Source organism: Polypterus senegalus, chromosome 3 (genome assembly GCF_016835505.1).
Source record: "Polypterus senegalus isolate Bchr_013 chromosome 3, ASM1683550v1, whole genome shotgun sequence".
Classification (NCBI taxonomy): Eukaryota; Metazoa; Chordata; class Cladistia; order Polypteriformes; family Polypteridae; genus Polypterus; species Polypterus senegalus.
In genome coordinates, this window is record NC_053156.1 from 268,369,072 (window position 1) to 268,388,471 (window position 19,400).

General features: G+C 37.8%; 1 protein-coding gene across 1 annotated transcript in view; it reads right to left on the bottom strand.

Moving 5' to 3' along the window:
* Positions 1 to 19,400, bottom strand: part of mapkapk2a (MAPK activated protein kinase 2a) — a 155,048-nt gene that overhangs the window by 62,342 nt on the left and 73,306 nt on the right. Inside the window, exon 2 of the mRNA XM_039749137.1 lies at positions 10,135 to 10,274. Within this exon, the coding sequence (XP_039605071.1) occupies positions 10,135 to 10,274 (140 nt within the window). The remainder of the gene's footprint in view (positions 1 to 10,134; positions 10,275 to 19,400) is intronic.

Below are 19,400 nucleotides of genomic sequence, written 5' to 3' on the forward strand. Positions count from 1 at the left end.
GTTTTATTATTTAGGGAGAAAAAATCCAAACCTACATGGCCCTGTGTGAAGAAGTAATTGCCCCTTGTTAAAAATAACCTAACTGTGGTGTATCACACCTGAGTTCAATTTCCGTAGCCACCCCCAGGCCTGATTACTGCCACACCTGTTTCAATCAAGAAATCACTTAAATAGGAGCTGCCTGACACCGAGAAGTAGTCCAAAAGCACCTGAAAAGCTAGACATCATGCCAATGAGAACAGAAGTAATTGAGATCTATCAGACTGGTAAAGGTTATAAAGCCATTTCTAAAGCTTTGGGACTCCAGCGAACCACAGTGAGAGCCATTATCTACAAATGGCAAAAACATGGAACAGTGGTGAACCTTCCCAGGAGTGGCGGCCAACCAAAATTACCCCAAGGCGCAGAGCGACTCATCCGAGAGTTCACAAAGACCCCAGGACAGCGTCTAAAGAACTGCAGGCCTCACTTGCCTCAATTAAGGTCAGTGTTCACGACTCCACCATAAGAAAGAGACTGGGCAAAAACGGCCTGTATGGCAGATTTCCAAGACGCAAACCACTGTTAAGCAAAAAGAACATTAGGGCTCGTCTCAGTTTTGCTAAAAAACATCTCAATGATTGCCAAGACTTTTGGGAAAATACCTTGTGGACTGATGAGACAAAAGTTGAACTTTTGGAAGGCAAATGTCCGTTACATCTGGCGTAAAAGGAACACAGCATTTCAGAAAAAGAACATCATACCAACAGTAAAATATGGTGGTGGTAGTGTGATGGTCTGGGGTTGTTTTGCTGCTTCAGGACCTGGAAGGCTTGCTGTGATAGATGGAACCATGAATTCTACTGTCTACCAAAAATCCTGAAGGAGAATGTCCGGCCATCTGTTCGTCAACTCAAGCTGAAGCGATCTTGGGTGCTGCAACAGGACAATGACCCAAAACACACCAGCAAATCCACCTCTGAATGGCTGAATAAAAACAAAATGAAGACTTTGGAGTGGCCTAGTCAAAGTCCTGACCTGAATCCAATTGAGATACTATGGCATGACCTTAAAAGGCGGTTCATGCTAGAAAACCCTCAAATAAAGCTGAATTACAACAATTCTGCAAAGATGAGTGGGCCAAAATTCCTCCAGAGCGCTGTAAAAGACTCATTGCAAGTTATCGCAAACACTTGATTGCAGTTATTGCTGCTAAGGGTGGCCCAACCAGTTATTAGGTGCAGGGGGCAATTACTTTTTCACACAGGGCCATGTAGGTTTGGATTTTTTTCTCCTAAATAATAAAACCATCATTTAAAAACTGCATTTTGTGTTTACTTGTGTTATATTTGACTAATGGTTAAATGTGTTTGATGATCAGAAACATTTTGTGTGACAAACATGCAAAAGAATAAGAAATCAGGAAGGGGGCAAATAGTTTTTCACACCACTGTATGTATGTATGTGTGTATATAAGAAGAAAATTAAACCTTTTTAAACTGTGGGACAATATGCCAATAATTATTTGTTAAGGATCTCTTTGTATACCATGTTGTCAGTTCGGCCCTGAGGTTGTAACATGACCAAGCTGTGCGCTGAGCTTACTCTTGAGCATGTAACTTACAGTTGGCCATGTGAACAGTAATCTTGTCTCAAATCTCACAGCTTGGATTGCTGCTGTCATAATCGGTTTGAGTTTCATGGTTTGTTTCAATTACGACAGTATTTGCAGGATTTGTTGTGTTGAAGTGACATTTGGCATCTGTCAAGCGTTGTAAGCACACAACTGGTTTCATTGATAAAATCACATCCAGCTTTTGAGAGTTTAAACATTCATAAACATCAAAGTGTCCACTACTGAAATCGTCACCTGTGAATCTAAGATGTTTAAGAGGCATTGGCGGTTGTCGAAAGGTGTAATAGGTGAAGGGCTTAAGCATTTCACTCTTCTAGTGCTCCTGTGTAGTATAATTATCTCCTTTACCGTCATCAGTCCACACCTTGAACCTGTCCCAGTCATTCAATACATAAGACAGAATGTTCCTCCGGATATCAAGAGTGAGCCTGATATGGCCGTGCAATATATAACAAAGAGAATGGAAAAGGTAGGTGGTATCTCCGGGCATGGAAACCACTCGGTAAGTGACAGTTCTTTGATCGATAGAATTTCTTGAAGATGGGCCTATAAGTAACAAAGACTGTTGAAAAGTTCAATATGGCGGCCGACAGTGGCATCATACTACCGAAATAAGTATGTACATTGGTTTCGGTTAGTGGAGGGAAGCCGCCTACCAAATTTCGAGAAATGGGGCCATAAATAAGAAAGTTCAACATGGCGGACGTTATTGACCGTTACACGTAGAATTTCGAAATTAAACCTGCTTAACTTTTGTAAGTAAGCTGTAAGGAATGAGCCTGCCAAATTTCAGCCTTCTACCTACACGGGAACTTGGAGAATTAGTGATAAGTGAGTGAGTAAGTCAGTGAGGGCTTTGCCTTTTATTAGTATATAGCAGAATACCCGCGCTTCTGCAGCGGAGAAGTAGTGTGTTAAAGAAGTTATGAAAAGAAAAGCAAACATTTTAAAAATAGCGTAAGATGATTGTTAATGTAATTGTTTTGTCATTGATATGAGTGTTGCTGGCATATATATATATATATATATATATATATATATATATATATATATATATATATATATATATACACATACTGTATATATACACACACATATATATACATACTGTATATACAACATATACATATCTACATATATACTGTATATACACATATATATACAAATCTACATATATATATCTACATATATATATATTAGGGTGGGACTCGATTAAAAAATTAATCCAATTAATTAGAGGCTGTGTAAGAATTAATCTTGATTAATCGATGTAATCGCACGTAAATTTGCCCCAAATGCAAATGTTTTTTTTTTTATTTAAAAGCGGTTTTAGTGGGCGACAGAATCAAATAATAGACATGGACATGAATATTGTAAACTGAAGCTGTTTTAATTTCTGAAAAAAAGCCTTTAAACTGCATTTGAATTCAAAACAGAAACAAAAATATCATCCCTGGTTAAAATTGGGCAGACTTAAAAATAAAGTGGTAGTTTAAGTACTTTAAGTACATTTTCAGAATAGTATTGTCTTTAAATAATAATAACCAAAATTTCACCATAAAGTGCAGTTTTCTTCTTAAAAAATAAGTCAGAAACATAAAAGGTAATTTGACCAGCTTACTCTTTAAACTCTGAGTAACATTAGCCAAAATTATTTTGTACATTAGGCTAAAACAGTGTGATCATTGAACATTTTGTAATTAGATGTATTTAGAATTACTAACGGTCACGGAAGTCCAATGATCCCCAGTAAGAGCCACAAAGTCCGCTTTCTGTAATGCATCTAATTTTGCTTGCTTTTCAGTGTGCACAAAACCATGCTTTTATCAAGGCTTCTCGGAAGTCGAAATGATCAGTCGTAGGAGCGCTTTATTCCGACTCTAACATTTTTGTAGCTGTGATGTGTGCATCAGTGTAATGGATGTACCAGGAAATCATGCATTGACAAAAGTTCCGTTTGCTTGGAATTGAAAGTGTGATTAAATCGTTATTTTTAGCGCGTTATGGAGTACATGCATCGAAGCTTCTCAGCTGTGCTTGTGCTAAGAAAGGGAAAATTTTAAAAATAGCGTAACATGATTCTGCGTTAACCTAATATTTTTCATACGTCCCAAACCAAGGAGATGCGAAGGTAAAATGAATCGGGTAGCGCGCGTACATAGTCAGTACATCCCCTCTCGGGAATCGAACCTCGAATGTCGGCGTTAGAGGCGAAGACTCTACAATTAGCCACAGCGTGTGGCTTGTCTATGCTAAAGTATGTATTGTAGATCGGGGTATATATATACATTTATATATATACCCGTGTATCGCAGTGGAGAAGTAGAAGTTATGAAAAGAAAAGGGAACATTTTAAAAATAGCGTAACATGATTGTCAATATACAGTAATTGTTTTGTGAGTGTTATTGAATGTTGCTGTCATCAAGGATTTGATTATCATTATTTCTTTCAATCAGGCTCGTATTTGTAGGATGTGTTCAAGTTACATTCCGTGTTTGTCAATCGTTGTAAAGATAAGAGGTTTCATTCATCGATTAGTTCCTTACTGCATCAATAAACAGCTTGTCTTCCTTTTATCTGTGATGTGACAAACTGCATGCACGTTTTTTTTTTTTTTTTTACTCTGTCTTCCTTTAGCAGGACATTGACTTTTTCCACCGTGTGCTTTGTTTCGCAGTAGCTGCACTTATGAATATGATTCTATGTATAAGGCGCTTCATATTTTTTGCTGCCTTCTCAATTGTGTAATTCGGTTTTGTTCAGCACTCTTTGGAACTGTTGCTTTTGTCTGTGCACTGCGTCAGTTCCGTGAGCCGCTTGGTGTTCTTGCATCGAAGGTTCCCAGCTGTACTGGTGCCATCTCGTGTAATGTCAGCTAAGACCCGGCACTTAAAACTTTCTCTCGCAGTTTCAATGAGTTTGTGCCAAACACCACCCTGACCATCTCATCTTCCTCTGCATAAGCACAGTCCTTCACCGTGAATATTTACCGGCAGTGTTTGTATTGGATTGCCGCTGATGGGCGGCCTTATATGGGCAGGCACTAAATTACAAACGCTAGTGGTAGCCTATGAACTTAATTTAATATAAACTTACGGTTCACGCCGTGCTTTGTTTCCGCAGTAGCTGTACTTATGAATATGCTTGTATGCATCATTTGCTTCATAATGTTTTTCTGCCTTCTCAATTGTGAAATGGCGTTTTGTGCTGATCGCTGTTTGGAGTTCTTCCTTGTGCTCTACGTACTTACGTGGGAGGCGTGATGATGTCACACTAAACTCCGCCCCAGCGCCATCTCCAACTCAAGACTCCATTACATTATATGGGGAAAAATAGCTTCCAGTTATGACCCTTATGCGTAGAATTTGAAATGAAACCTGCCCAACTTTTGTAAGTAAGCTGTAAGGAATAAGCCTGCCAAATTTCAGCCTTCTACCTACACGGGAAGTTGGAGAATTAGTGATGAGTCAGTGAGTGAGTGAGTGAGTCAGTGAGTGAGGGCTTTGCCTTTTATTAGTATAGATTATATTATATATATATATATATATATATATATATATATATATATATATATATATATATATTTTTTTTTTATATATATATATAAACCCGCATGCTTCGCAGCAGAGAAGTAGTGTGTTAAAGAAGTTATGAAAATGGAACATTTTAAAAATAACGTAACATGATTGTCAATATACAGTAATTGTTTTGTGAGTGTTATGAGTGTTGCTGTCATCAAGGATTTGATTATCATTATTTCTTTCAATCAGGTTCGTATTTGTAGGATGTGTTGTGTTCAAGTTACATTCCGTGTTTGTCAATCGTTGTAAAGATGACAGGTTTCATTCATCGATTCGTTTCTTACTGCATCAATAAACAGCTCGTCTTCTTCTTTATCTGAGACCTGACACACTGCATGCACGGGTTTTTTACACTGTCTTCCTTTAGCGGGACATTGACTTTTCCACCGTGTGCTTTGTTTCCACAGTAGCTGCATTTATGAATATGCTTATCAGGCGCTTCATATTTTTGCTGCCTTTTCAATTGTGTAATTGGTTTTGTTCAGCGCTCTTTGGAACTGTTGCTTTTTATCTGTGCACTCGTCAGTTCCGTGAGCCACTCGGTGTACTTGCATCGAAGGTTCCCAGCTGTGCTGGTGCCATCTCGTGCTATGTCCATAGCTTTATTTAATGTTACCTTAGTCCTGGCACTTAAAACTTTCTCTCGCAGTTTAGCTGAGTTTGTGTCAAACACCACCCTGACCATCTCATCTTCCTCTCCATAAGCACAGTCCTTCACCCGTGAATATTTACCCGTGGCAGTTTGCTATTGGATTGCGCTGACGGACGGCCTTATATGGGCAGGCACTAAATTACAAGCGCCAGCGCAGCCTGTCTATGAACTTAATTTAAAGTGTAGGTTTACATCGTGCTTTGTTTCAGTAGCAGAACTCATGAATGTGGTTGTATATGTCACTTTCGCTTCGCTTCTTATTGTTTCGCTGCCTTCTCAATTATATAATGCATGTTTTCTTCAGCGCTTTTGAGGTCTTCCTGGTTTTCTATGTACTGCGTGATTACGTGGGAGGCGTGATGATGTCACACGAAACTCCGCCCCACGGCGTTGAAGCTCATCTCCATTACAGTAAATGGAAAAAAAACTGCTTCCAGTTATGACCATTACGCGTAGAATTTCGATATAAAACCTGCCCAACTTTTGTAAGGAAGCTGTAAGGAATGAACCTGCCAAATTTTAGCCTTCCACCCACACGGGAAGTTGGAGAATTAGTGATGAGTCAGTGAGTGAGTGAGTGAGTGAGTGAGTGAGGGCTTTGCCTTTTATTAGTATATATATATATATATATATATATATATATATATATATATATATATATATATATATATATATATATATATATATATACACACACACAATACAGGTCAAAAGTTTGGACACACCTCCTCATTCAATGTGTTTTCTTTATTTTCATGACCATTTACATTGGTAGATTCTAACTGAAGGCATCAAAACTATGAACGAACACATGTGGAGTTATGTTCTTAACAAAAAAGGGTGAAATAACTGAAAACATGTTTTATATTCTAGTTTCTTCAAAATAGCCATCCTTTGCTCTGATTACTGCTTTGCACACTCTTGGCATTCTCTCGATGAGCTTCAACAGGTAGTCACCTGAAATAAAACAATCCGGAAAGTATTCACAGCACATCACTTTTTCCACATTTTGTTATGTTACAGCCTTATTCCAAAATGGATTAAATTAATTTTTTTCCTCAGAATTCTACACACAACACCCCATAATGACGTGAAAAAAGTTTACTTGAGGTTTTTGCAAATTTATTAAAAATAAACAAAACTGAGAACTCACATGTACAGTACATAAGTATTCACAGCCTTTGCTCAATACTTTGTCAATGCACCTTTGGCAGCAATTACAGCCTCAAGTCTTTTTGAATATGATGCCACAAGCTTGGCACACCTATCCTTGGCCAGTTTCACCCATTCCTCTTTGCAGCAGTTCTCAAGCTCCATCAGGTTGGATGGGAAGCGTCGGTGCACAGCCATTTTAAGATCTCTCCAGAGATTTTCAATTGGATTCAAGTCTGGGCTCTGGCTGGGCCACTAAAGGACATTCAGAGTTGTCCTGAAGTCACTCCTTTGATATCTTGGCTGTGTGCTTAGGGTCGTTGTCCTGCTGAAAGATGAACTCTCGCCCCAGTCTGAGGTCAAGAGCGCTCTGGAGCAGGTTTTCATCCAGGATGTCTCTGTACATTGCTGCAGTCATCTTTCCCTTTATCCTGACTAGTCTTCCAGTTCCTGCCGCTGAAAAACATCCCCACAGCATGATGCTGCCACCACCATGCGTCACTGTAGGGGTGGTATTGGCCTGGTGATGAGCGGTGCCTGGTTTCCTCCAAACGTGACTCCTGGCTTAATCAAAGAGTTCAATCTTTGTCTCATCAGACCAGAGAATTTTATTTCTTGTGGTCCAAGAGTCCTTCAGGTGCCTTTTGGCAAACTCCAGGAGGGCTGCCATGTGCCTTTTACTAAGGAGTGGCATCCGCCTGGCCACTCTACCATACAGGCCTGATTGGTGGATTGCTGCAGAGATAGTTGTCCTTCTGGAAGGTTCTCCTCTCTCCACAGAGGACCTCTGGAGCTCTGACATAGTGACCATCGGGTTCTTGGTCACCTCCCTCACTAAGGCCCTTCTCCCCTGATTGCTCAGTTTAGATGGCTGGCCAGCTCTAGGAAGAGTCCTGGTGGTTTCGAACTTCTTCCACTTACGGATGATGGAGGCCACTGTGCTCATTGGGACCTTCAAAGCAGCAGAAATGTTTCTGTAACCTTCCCCAGATTTGTGCCTCAAGACAATTCTGTCTCGGAGGTCTACAGACAATTCCTTTGACTTCATGCTTGGTTTGTGCTATGACATGAACTGTCAACTGTGGGACCTTATATAGACAGGTGTGTGCCTTTCCAAATCATGTCCAATCAACTGAATTGACCACAGGTGGACTCCAATTAAGCTGCAGAAACATCTCAAGGATGATCAGGGGAAACAGGATGCACCTGAGCTCAATTTTGAGCTTCATGGCAAAGGCTGTGAATACTTATGTACATGTGATTTCTCAATTTTTTTATTTTTAATAAATTTGCAAAAATCTCAAGTAAACGTTTTTCATGTTGTCATTATGGGGTGTTGTGTGTAGAATTCTGAGGAAAAAAATGAATTTAATCCATTTTGGAATAAGGCTGTAACATAACAAAATGTGGGAAAAGTGATGTGCTATGAATACTTTCCGGATGCACTGTATCTTGATTTAAGATGGATTTTTAAAAAATAAATCTAAATTGAGTCAGAGTGTATCCATTGTTCAGAAATAGATTTGTACATGCTTTCAGAGCAAAATAACTTTCATGATAAAATGATGCTTAATCATTTAACTTGTACTGTCAAACATTTGTAAGAGGAGATAAAAAGGTAACAAGGTTAATCGCTTTCAACAGTATCCTACATAGTCCTGATAAATGAACAAAGGCTTTCTATTCATTCTCTGACTGTAACGAGTACATCCACCCATTTTGTAATGGATGTTTACAATTCAGGTTTGCCATGGAGGGGGACCTCAATAAGCATCCACACCCGTTTAGGACTGTAGAATGTGGGTTGACTGACTGCACTAGAAGAAAACATTGAGGAATGACTCAAACTAGAACTACAACAATATATTATTTGTGTAGTGCTCTTCACTGAGTGCAGGCACAGATCTCTGAAAAATTCTGAGTTAACATACAAGTATAGATTATACCAATTCAAACAAAGTAGCTATTTGGTTTTTCCACATCAACAATGTCTTGAGTGGCTCCATTTTTTCTAGACAGATTTGGAAAATTAAAGCACTATAAGTTTCTGACATTTTTATTAATTTGACTTATCTATTAAATTATTACTCTTTAGTATGTTTTTTAAGCAGATAATGATAATTTAACAGTGTGGTTCACTGGAAAACCAGACTTCAAAGCATGTTTTTACAAAAACAGCTTTAAAGATTTGTTTAAATAGTAATATTTAAAAGTATAAAGTAATTCACTAATTCAATAATATAAAAATTCTAACATTTATTTCTGTAACAATATGGATTTCAAATAGTATTTTTGCATTGTTGAACAAAATGTGTCAGAATAAATGTAAAATGTGCAACTGTTAAAATAAATCAGGTAGGTTATGATATATAATTCTTTATAAACCTTATGTTGAAATCTCCCCAAGATTATAAATGGCCCATTTGTTATTAAACACACATTAAATTCAAGCCTTTTATTGCATTTTGATATTTATGAATTCCAATATTAGTTAACTTAAATTATAATTGGGTACCTACTTGATAGATATACCAGTATTTTAAAGCTGTCGTTATCATTAGTATTTATATATATTATATTGTGTTACAGAAAATGGCACAATATTATTGTTCACTTCAATAATGGAGGTAATTTTAATTGAACGCCACTTAATGGGATTTCTGAATTGCTGTGGCATTGAAAGGTATTGTGTATCATCATATTTCAGTGGTACTGGTATCAAATACAAACATTCTGGTACTGTGACACTAACTAAAGGGCCCAAACCCATGAGAAATTTAGATGTACTGTATCAGATTGTTAGATGGTCCACTCTTGATGATGTTTCTGAAAATCCAAACAGGATTACTTTCTCAACATATGAAACCAAAACAGATAAACACAACACACCTCGGACGCCTTACATACTTACATTAGGCACCATCATATTAAGTGCATCAATTCCTTTCTTATGCAATATTTTTACAGTGTGATTGTAAGGTATGATGATGTCTTTGATCACAGAAATGACTAGAATGAAAACTACCCACTACCAGGGGGTCTGAGAACTGAGTTCAGAAAACATGGCGGTAAACAACAAACTAAACAAACAAACAGACTGCTTAACCACAATTTTCCAAAAATGTGTACTTACCATTCCATGACAATCAGCAGGCACTTCCTACTCTGGTAAAGATTCTCATAGACATCGTAGATCTTGACAATGTGGGTACACTGAGAGGCCCTATAATGAAGTTCAACCTCTCGACGGGCCTTTGAACAATCCTGCAACATCTGACAATGGGAGAAAGAAAATGTGTTTACAACTTTGTACAAGAAAATAGTAATACACTGTATTTCAGGTATTCTCTTTAATAACAAAGTACCTGCCCATATTTTAAAGATGAAGCATGAAAACATCCACAATCTTTTAACAGTGAATGGATGGTTCTTTATTGACCTCAACAACATTCAGTTTGTCTACATGCAACAACTTTTTTAAAGTGCAAACACTTTAAACAAATAGGGAAGCAACAGGTAAAAAGTGTATTGCTTTGAGTTTCTACAAAGTGTTGTGCAAAATGATTATGGCCAAGTGGCCATCAGCCCTACTGCCTTCTCTGTCTTTGTATAAAAAATAGTGAGGAACAAAAGCCTCACTGAATTAGTTTCACTGGAGTTCAGCAAAATCATGGGAATGTTTGGGAACTTTGCAGAACTCAGTGAACCGTTTTGAATTCAAAGGGAAAGGAAGAACTGAGCTAGTTTTGACTAGATTACAATGGTGTAGTGGACTTAAGTGTTCCTGAGGGAAAACTACTAATTTCTGTGGTCAAATACAGTGGGATGCAAAAGTCTGGGCAACCTTGTTAATAGTCATTATTTTCCTGTATAAATCGTTGGTTGTTACGATTAAAATGTCAGTTAAATATATCATATAGGAGTCACACACAGTGATATTTGAGAAGTGAAATGAAGTTTATTGGATTTACAGAAAGTGTGCAATAATTGTTCAAACAAAATCAGGCAGGTGCATAAATTTGGGCACCGTTGTCATTTTATTGATTCCAAAACTTTTAGAACTAATTATTGGAACTCAAATTGGCTTGGTAAGCTCAGTGACCCCTGACCTACATACACAGGTGAATCCTATAATGAGAAAGAGTATTTAAGGGGGTCAATTGTAAGCTCCCCTCCTCCTTTAATTTTCTCTGAAGAGTAGCAACATGGGGGTCACAAAACAACTCTCAAATGACCTGAAGACAAAGATTGTTCACCATCATGGTTTAGAGGAAGGATACAGAAAGCTGTCCCAGAGATTTAAGCTGTCTGTTTCCACAGTTAGGAACATATTGAGGAAATGGAAGACCACAGGCTCAGTTCAAGTTAAGGCTCGAAGTGGCAGACCAAGAAAGATTTCGGATAGACAGAAGCGACGAATGGTGAGAACAGTCAGAGTCAACCCACAGACCAGCACCAAAGACCTACAACATCATCTTGCAGCAGATGGAGTCACTGTGCATCGTTCAACCATTCGGCGCACTTTACACAAGGAGATGCTATATGCGAGAGTGATGCAGAGGAAGCCTTTTCTCGGCCCACAGCACAAACAGAGCCGCTTGAGGTATGCTCAAGCACATTTGGACAAGCCAGCTTCATTTTGGAATAAGGTGCTGTGGACTGATGAAACTAAAATTGAGTTATTTGGGCATAACAAGGGCGTTATGCATGGAGGAAAAAGAACACAACATTCCAAGAAAAACACCTGCTACCTACAGTAAAATATGGTGGTGGTTCCATCATGCTGTGGGGCTGTGTGGCCAGTGCAGGGACTGGGAATCTTGTCAAAGTTGAGGGACGCATGGATTCCACTCAGTATCAGCAGATTCTGGAGACCAATGTCCAGGAATCAGTGACGAAGCTGAAGCTGCGCCGGGGCTGGATCTTTCAACAAGACAACGACCCGAAACATTGCTCAAAATCCACTAAGGCATTCATGCAGAGGAACAAGTACAACGTTCTGGAATGGCCATCTCAGTCCCCAGACCTGAATATAATTGAAAATCTGTGGTGTGAGTTAAAAGAGAGCTGTCCATGCTCGGAAGCCATCAAACCTGAATGAACTAGAGATGTTTTGTAAAGAGGAATGGTCCAAAATACCTTCAACCACAATCCAGACTCTCATTGGAACCTACAGGAAGCGTTTAGAGGCTGTAATTTCTGCAAAAGGCGGATCTACTAAATATTGATTTCATTTCTTTTTTGTGGTGCCCAAATTTATGCACCTGCCTGATTTTGTTTGAACAATTATTGCACACTTTCTGTAAATCCAATAAACTTCATTTCACTTCTCAAATATCACTGTGTGTGCCTCCTATATGATATATTTAACTGACATTTTTTATCGTAACAACCAACAATTTATACAGGAAAATAATGACTATTAACAAGGTTGCCCAAACTTTTGCATCCCACTGTATGTGATCTAAGCTGTGAGATATTGTGCTAATCATTGCCTCAAACCATAAAACACACAGAATGGTAGCTGGTATTTTTTCTCTTATTCTACATTCAGAAAAGCACCACAGCATGATTTTTACATTTATAAGACATTTAGAAATATTTCTGTTTTCGCTATTGATTTACAGGTGCTGGTCATAAAATTAGAATATCATGATAAAGTTGATTTATTTCAGCAATTCCATTCAAAAAGTGAAACTTGTATATTAGATTCATTCATTACTCACAGACTGATGTATTTCAAATGTTTATTTCTTTTAATTTTGATGATTATAACTGACATCTAATGAAAATTAGAATATCAATTAAGACCAATGCAAAAAATGGATTTTTAGAAATGTTGGCCAACTGAAAGGTATGAACATGAAAAGCATGAGCATGTACAACACTCAATATTTAGTTGGGGCTCCTTTGGCCTGGATTACTGCAGCAATGCGATGTGGCATGGAGTCGATCAGTCTGTGGCACTGCTCAGGTGTTATGAGAGCCCATGTTGCTCTGATAGTGGCCTTCAGCTCTTCTGAATTGTTGGGTCTGGCGTACTGCATCTTCCTCTTCACAATACCCCATACATTTTCTATGGGGTTAAGGTCTGGCGAGTTTGCTGACCAATCAAGAACAGGGATACCATGGTCCTTAAACCAGGTACTGGTAACTTTGGCACTGTGTGCAGGTGCCAGGTCCTGTTGGAAAATGAAATCTGCATCTCCATAAAGTTCGTCAGCAGCAGGAAGCATGAAGTGCTCTAAAACTTTCTGGTAGACAGCTGCGTTGACCTTGGACCTCAGAAAACACAATGGACCAACACCAGCAGATGACATGGCACCCCAAACCATCACTGACTGTGGAAACCTTACACTGGATCTCAAACAATGTGGATTCTGTGCCTCTCCTCACTTCCTCCAGACTCTGGGACCTTGATTTCCAAAGGAAATACAAAATTTACTTTTATCAGAGAACATAACTTTGGACCACTTTGGACCACTCAGCAGCAGTTTTTTTCTTTAACCCAGGCGAGACGCTTCTGACGCTGTCTCTTGTTCAAGAGTGGCTTGACACAAGGAATGCGACAGCTGAAACCCATGTCATGTATACGTCTGTGCGTGGTGGTTCTTGAAGCACTGACTCCAGCTGCAGTCCACTCTTTGTGAATCTCCCCCACAGTTTGGAATGGGTTTTGTTTCACAATCCTCTCCAGGGTGCGGTTATCCCTATTGCTTGTACACTTTTTTCTACCACATCTTGTCCTTCCTTTCTTCTCTCTATTAACGTACTTGGACACAGAGCTCTGTGAACAGCCAGCCTCTTTAGCAATGATCTTTTGTGTCTTGCCCTCCTTGTGCAGGGTGTCAATGGTCGTCTTTTGGACAACTGTCAAGTCAGCAGTCTTCCCCATGATTGTGTAGCCTACAGAACTAGACTGAGAGACTATTTAAAACCTTTTTCAGGTGTTTTGAGTTAATTAGCTGATTAGAGTGTGGCACCAGGCGTCTTCAATATTGAACCTTTTCACAATATTCTAATTTTCCGAGATACTGAATTTGGGACTTTCATTAGTTGTCAGTTATAATCAGCAAAATTAAAAGAAATAAACATTTGAAATACATCAGTCTGTGTGTAATGAATGAATCTAATATACAAGTTTCACTTTTTGCATGGAATTACTGAAATAAATCAACTTTGTCATGATATTCTAATTTTACGACCAGCACCTGTATATGCTTAACTCTCTTTTATTGATTTTATTATATTTCACCCTTTCTCTGTGCAGTTGTACCCTTCGTTGTATCTTATTAATGACAAAAATGAGCAGAGCAGACACGCTGGCAAACAACACTGAGTAATCAAAGGCTGCAAGTACTTTAGCATCAGACCCACTAATTAGAAAATAATAGATTAATTAAACAAATAGAACATCTGGAAAAGTAGAATGAAAATCAAAATGAAAATATTGTTAAAAAGAAAAAAAAATACATTATTCCAATATAACTGCTTGGTATAAATTTATTTTTTTTTTTTACCAAATTTAGTTTTCTAATTTCTATATTGTTTTCAAAACACAGAATTTGGGAAATAGCAATCCAATTAAAAACAAAAGCAGGTTGTAACAAAAACCTGCAGCCACAATGGGTCCCCAGGACCGAGTTTGGGAAGCACTAATCTAGCTCATGACAAGATACAGCATGGGTAGTGAAATCCTTTTGAACTGCAGGGACAATCAAAGAAAATAACAAAAACAATAATAATAAATACAAAGCTAGAGGTAGGTTACAGAATGTATCAACAAGTAAACAAGTTACTTAAAACCAGAACAGCAACAGATATCTGCAAAATAGAGAATGCTCAATATAACTGAACTGTACTTTTCTAATGAAGGAATTAAATTTATTTCAAACAATGTTTATTTAATGAATTTATGTGTTTATTTTGAAACCTACTGCCACCTTTGTATTATTATTACTGTTACTATAATTGTGTGTACATACACACACACAGTAATCCCTCGCTATATCGTGCAACTTTCGCGGCTTCACTATCGCGGATTTTATATGTAAGCATATCTAAATATATAACGCAGAATTTTCGCTGCTTCGCGGGTTTCTGTGGAGAATGGGTCTTTTTACTTCTGGTACATGCTTCCTCAGTTGGTTTGCCCAGTTGATTTCATACAAGGGACACTATTGGCGGATGGCTGAGAAGGTACCCAATCAGAGCATATTAAGTTCCTGTGTGCTGATTGACTCAGTGACGGGGCGCCAAATTCGATTGCGCTGCGTTAACCAGGAAGTCTCGTTTTGCTCATTCAGCATCAACGTGTTTCGCTGTGTAAAGAGTTAATTTTTGTGCTCTTTTGTGTTTATCTTTGTGCGTAGTCAAGCCCTTCATTATGGCTCCAAAATGATCTGTCTATCATAATGGCTGTAACATACATGATATCGGAGACGCTCGATATCTTTAAAATAATATTTAGGTTTTACTGTATATAAACAGTGTGTTTACATACATAATTTCAATGAATCTTACCTAATATCTAAGAGAACGCAAAGGGTTTATGCTGTACAACTGTGCAGGAAATGTTTATAAAAGAGTGTGGGAGAGTTTATAAGGTCTTAAAATATATAAAAATAACCATATGAAATATGGCGGATTTTAACCTTTTACGCGGGGGAGGGGTTCTGAAACTCAACCCTTGCGATAAAGGAGGGATGGATCACACACACACACACACACACACACACACACACATATATATATATATATATATATATATATATATACACATATATATTAGATCACCTTGTTCTGAATGCAGAAGAGGTGTCATATTATTGTCTGCATTTTTCTATTGAGAAAACAGAACATTAGATATTTAATATGCTCCACCACCACCTAATCAAAGCATCATGATGCTCCAACAATGATGGATGGATTAAAAAGGCAGAAGTCTACGTGACCATCATCATCAAGTCCTTCCGTGAGAACCCTAAATCCAAAGAGGACTGTTTCATTTATGTTAGTTAGAATGCCCAGAGGGGATAACCAAACTCTTATTAAGTCAAGCAGTTGGGTTGAAGGAAGAGAGACAGACTGAAACACATATTTAAGAGGTTTTTCTAGTATGGATGAGTGGAGTTATTTTAAACATAAAATTGAAATACAATCAAATCAGATGTGAAAAACAAGCATTTTGGAGAAAGCTCTATTTTCTTTATTTAATTCTATAATAATTTAATATGAAGAGTATCAAGCTTCAGAGCCTGAGAAACTTGACTTTTTATTCATAAATTACAAACAAAACAATGCTGTTCTGATCTTTCCAAAAAGAATCCTTTGTAGAAATTTAGTTTTTCAGTTACAACCACCAAATTATTATTGGGACTGTATCCTTGTACATATGACAGAAATAGTGTGAAGAAATAATATTCATGACCTTCGTTGACTCCATATACATACACCTGATTTTTTGTATAAGCATTTGTTGAGATGTACTGCCACCTTGTGGCTATACTGTGATAATACATGGGAGACAACTAGAAGATATTTTCAACTTGGAAGGATCAGTCAATGAATGTTACTCACTGCAAAGAAAACTACAGTCAAGATGCAAAAATGAACACTAAGCAGTATAAAGGCTTCATTTAAAGAGATATGAAAACATTACTAGCTAGGCTTTCATAAAGAGAAAGAATAAACAGATTTGGAAGCAGGAAAGAACAAGTTTTGATTTAAATTTATTTTGCTTAGCAGACATTTTAATTCAAAGCGACTTATAAAAGAGGTCAACATAAACGAGTAATGTTGGTCTGGGGAATTAGTGTTATAGGACAAGGATAAAACACGTGAAGAGCTCAGAACAAAATACAAGTAAGTTACAAGTCCCAGATTTACAAAACTTAACAGCCAATATCAGACAGAAATTCACCAAAGAAGAGATTCTTCAAATGCTTCTTAAACACATGGAGGAAGTCACAATTTTGAATGGAGGTTGGAAGCTTGCTCCACCAAACAGGAGCCACATATAAAGTGAGTCTGGATTAAGATTTGATATTATGCTGAGGTGGCATCACCAGACGCTGTTTATCTGCAAATCTAAGTGGTCAACAATGAGCATAGGACCTCACAATTGTCACCATAAATATAGGTGCAGACCCTTTAACCAATCTGCAGACAAACATCAAGGATTTGAACTTATTAACAGGAAGCCAAAGTAGTGATCTGAAGAGAGGAGTGGCATATGCCCGCCTCGGCTGGTTGACATCAGAAGTGCCATTGCATTTTGAACTATCTGCAGCAGCTTGGTGACACATGCTGGTGCTTTAGCTAACAGAGAGTTGCAGTAGTCCAGTTGTGACAAGGCCAAAGCCTGGACTAGGAGTTGTGCTTTATATTCTGTCAGATACAATCTGATCTTGCAGATACCGCACAGAATGAATCTGCAAGACTGTGACACCGCAACAACATGGTCCTTGGAGGACAGCTGGTCATCAGTCACCACCCCAAGGATATGTATGGACTTGTGTTGGGTGCTGAATAGGCAGATGAGACTGGGATAACAAGAAGGTCCATCTTTGTGAGGTTGAGCTAGAGATAGTGTTCCTTCATCCAGGCTGCAATATCAGTGAGACAGGCAGACATTTTAGCAGATACAGTGAGGTCCTCTGGACAGAATGATAGGTAAAGCTGTGTATCATCATTTGAACACCACCTGTCTCTGTGTTTTGACCTATAGGAATACTTAGTTCCTTTTACAATTCATTTACTAAAGATCATAAAAACATCAGCTTCACTCCCTAACCCATTTAAACTGATATTTTATACCAACAAGTAAACCAGTAGTCAATCTCTTTAAGGCTAGTGGAATTTGCACAACCTTTCACACACTTTTGCTCTTTAGTACTGCCCAAGGTGTGGAGGGCTGCTATAAAAGTACACCAGAATAACTGAAAGAAATGTAGGAGCTAAGGCAGCATATGCATACAATCTACAAGTGATTATGTACTGGAAGAACACCAGTAAATTAAGGGAACAACAGAAGGCTTTCATGCTACTGCTGAATGATTCACATAACGTTTTTAAGCTAATTTTAAAATTCTAAGCAAATGGTAATATGTGATAAATCTGCTAAGAGTGCTAATCGGGGAGGGGGGGTTAATAAAATGGGCTGGAATACTAAAAAACAAAAAGTCTGAATTACCATAAATTGTGCTAATTTGGGGTGTTCATAAGAAAAGTAATAATTTTACTTCATGGGGTAGAAATACAGAATAAAGAATAATTTGAAAAGTTAAAATGTGTTCTACAATGTAAATTTTAGTCTAAATATTCTTGATTGTACTAGAAATTTCTGGTAAGAGGTCAAAATAGGTCTGGATCTCTAATAAAGGATTAAAAAAAAGAAAAATCTAAATAATTGGGTGGGGCTTCAATTCCATTTTGTTAGGTTTTGAACCTTTTTGTCCCTGCTTTGATTTTGTTGTTTGAGGTGTTCTTTTTTTCCTAGTTTGACTATGAAGTCATTTTCTGTATTAAGTTTGAATTGACTATATGTAATGTTAATTTCTTTAAATAAAATAAATGAAAAATAACATATTCCTAATCATTGACCTTGAAGTAGTCTAAAAGAATACCCCACATGCTTGTGGTTGTTTTTTTTTAATAAAAACCTTCTGGGAGTGGCTGTTAGAAGGCTAGGATCACTGCTAAAGAATCAAATATAAAAATATATTTTCTTGATCACTAACTTCAAAACAGCATAAAATGACACTCCACATGTCCCAACTACCAATTCCAATTTTTGTGGAAAGCAGTAGCTTTGACCCCTCATATCCCATTAGCAGGTGAACCTCTGGTGTTGGTTGATGTAGCACACACACAACTTCAAGTCCTACTGATCATTTTTGCTGAAGTCACCTATTAGTTTATTCTTTATCATAAGACTGTAATTTCCTGCACACCATGTGGTCTAAAAATGGCCTAAAAATTAGGTGGTTGGGTCTAGAGCACCAACAATAAGGGGTGGGGGACTCCAAAAAGTTCAATGTTTTGCATGAGTAATCATCAAGACAATCTGAACAATGTATTATATGTGGGGGTTTTCTCATAAAGGTAAATCAGGAGACTCCAGACATAAGAAAAACTGAAGTACTTTCAAAGCTTTCAAAGCAATTCTCATGAACACAAAATTAAACACACATTTTTGGGAATGCTAGGTCAATGCACGTCCGTTCATTTTTGAAACTTAAGTCAATACATTGTTGCGTTGTAGCAGTACCTATACAAACATCATCCATTATAATGCAGGAATGAGTTCTGAATACACTCAAGTAGGCTTTGGGAAGAAAACCAGAGATTCCAGATATAAACTAAAGCAAATATGGGGAGAACATGTAGGTTCTAGGT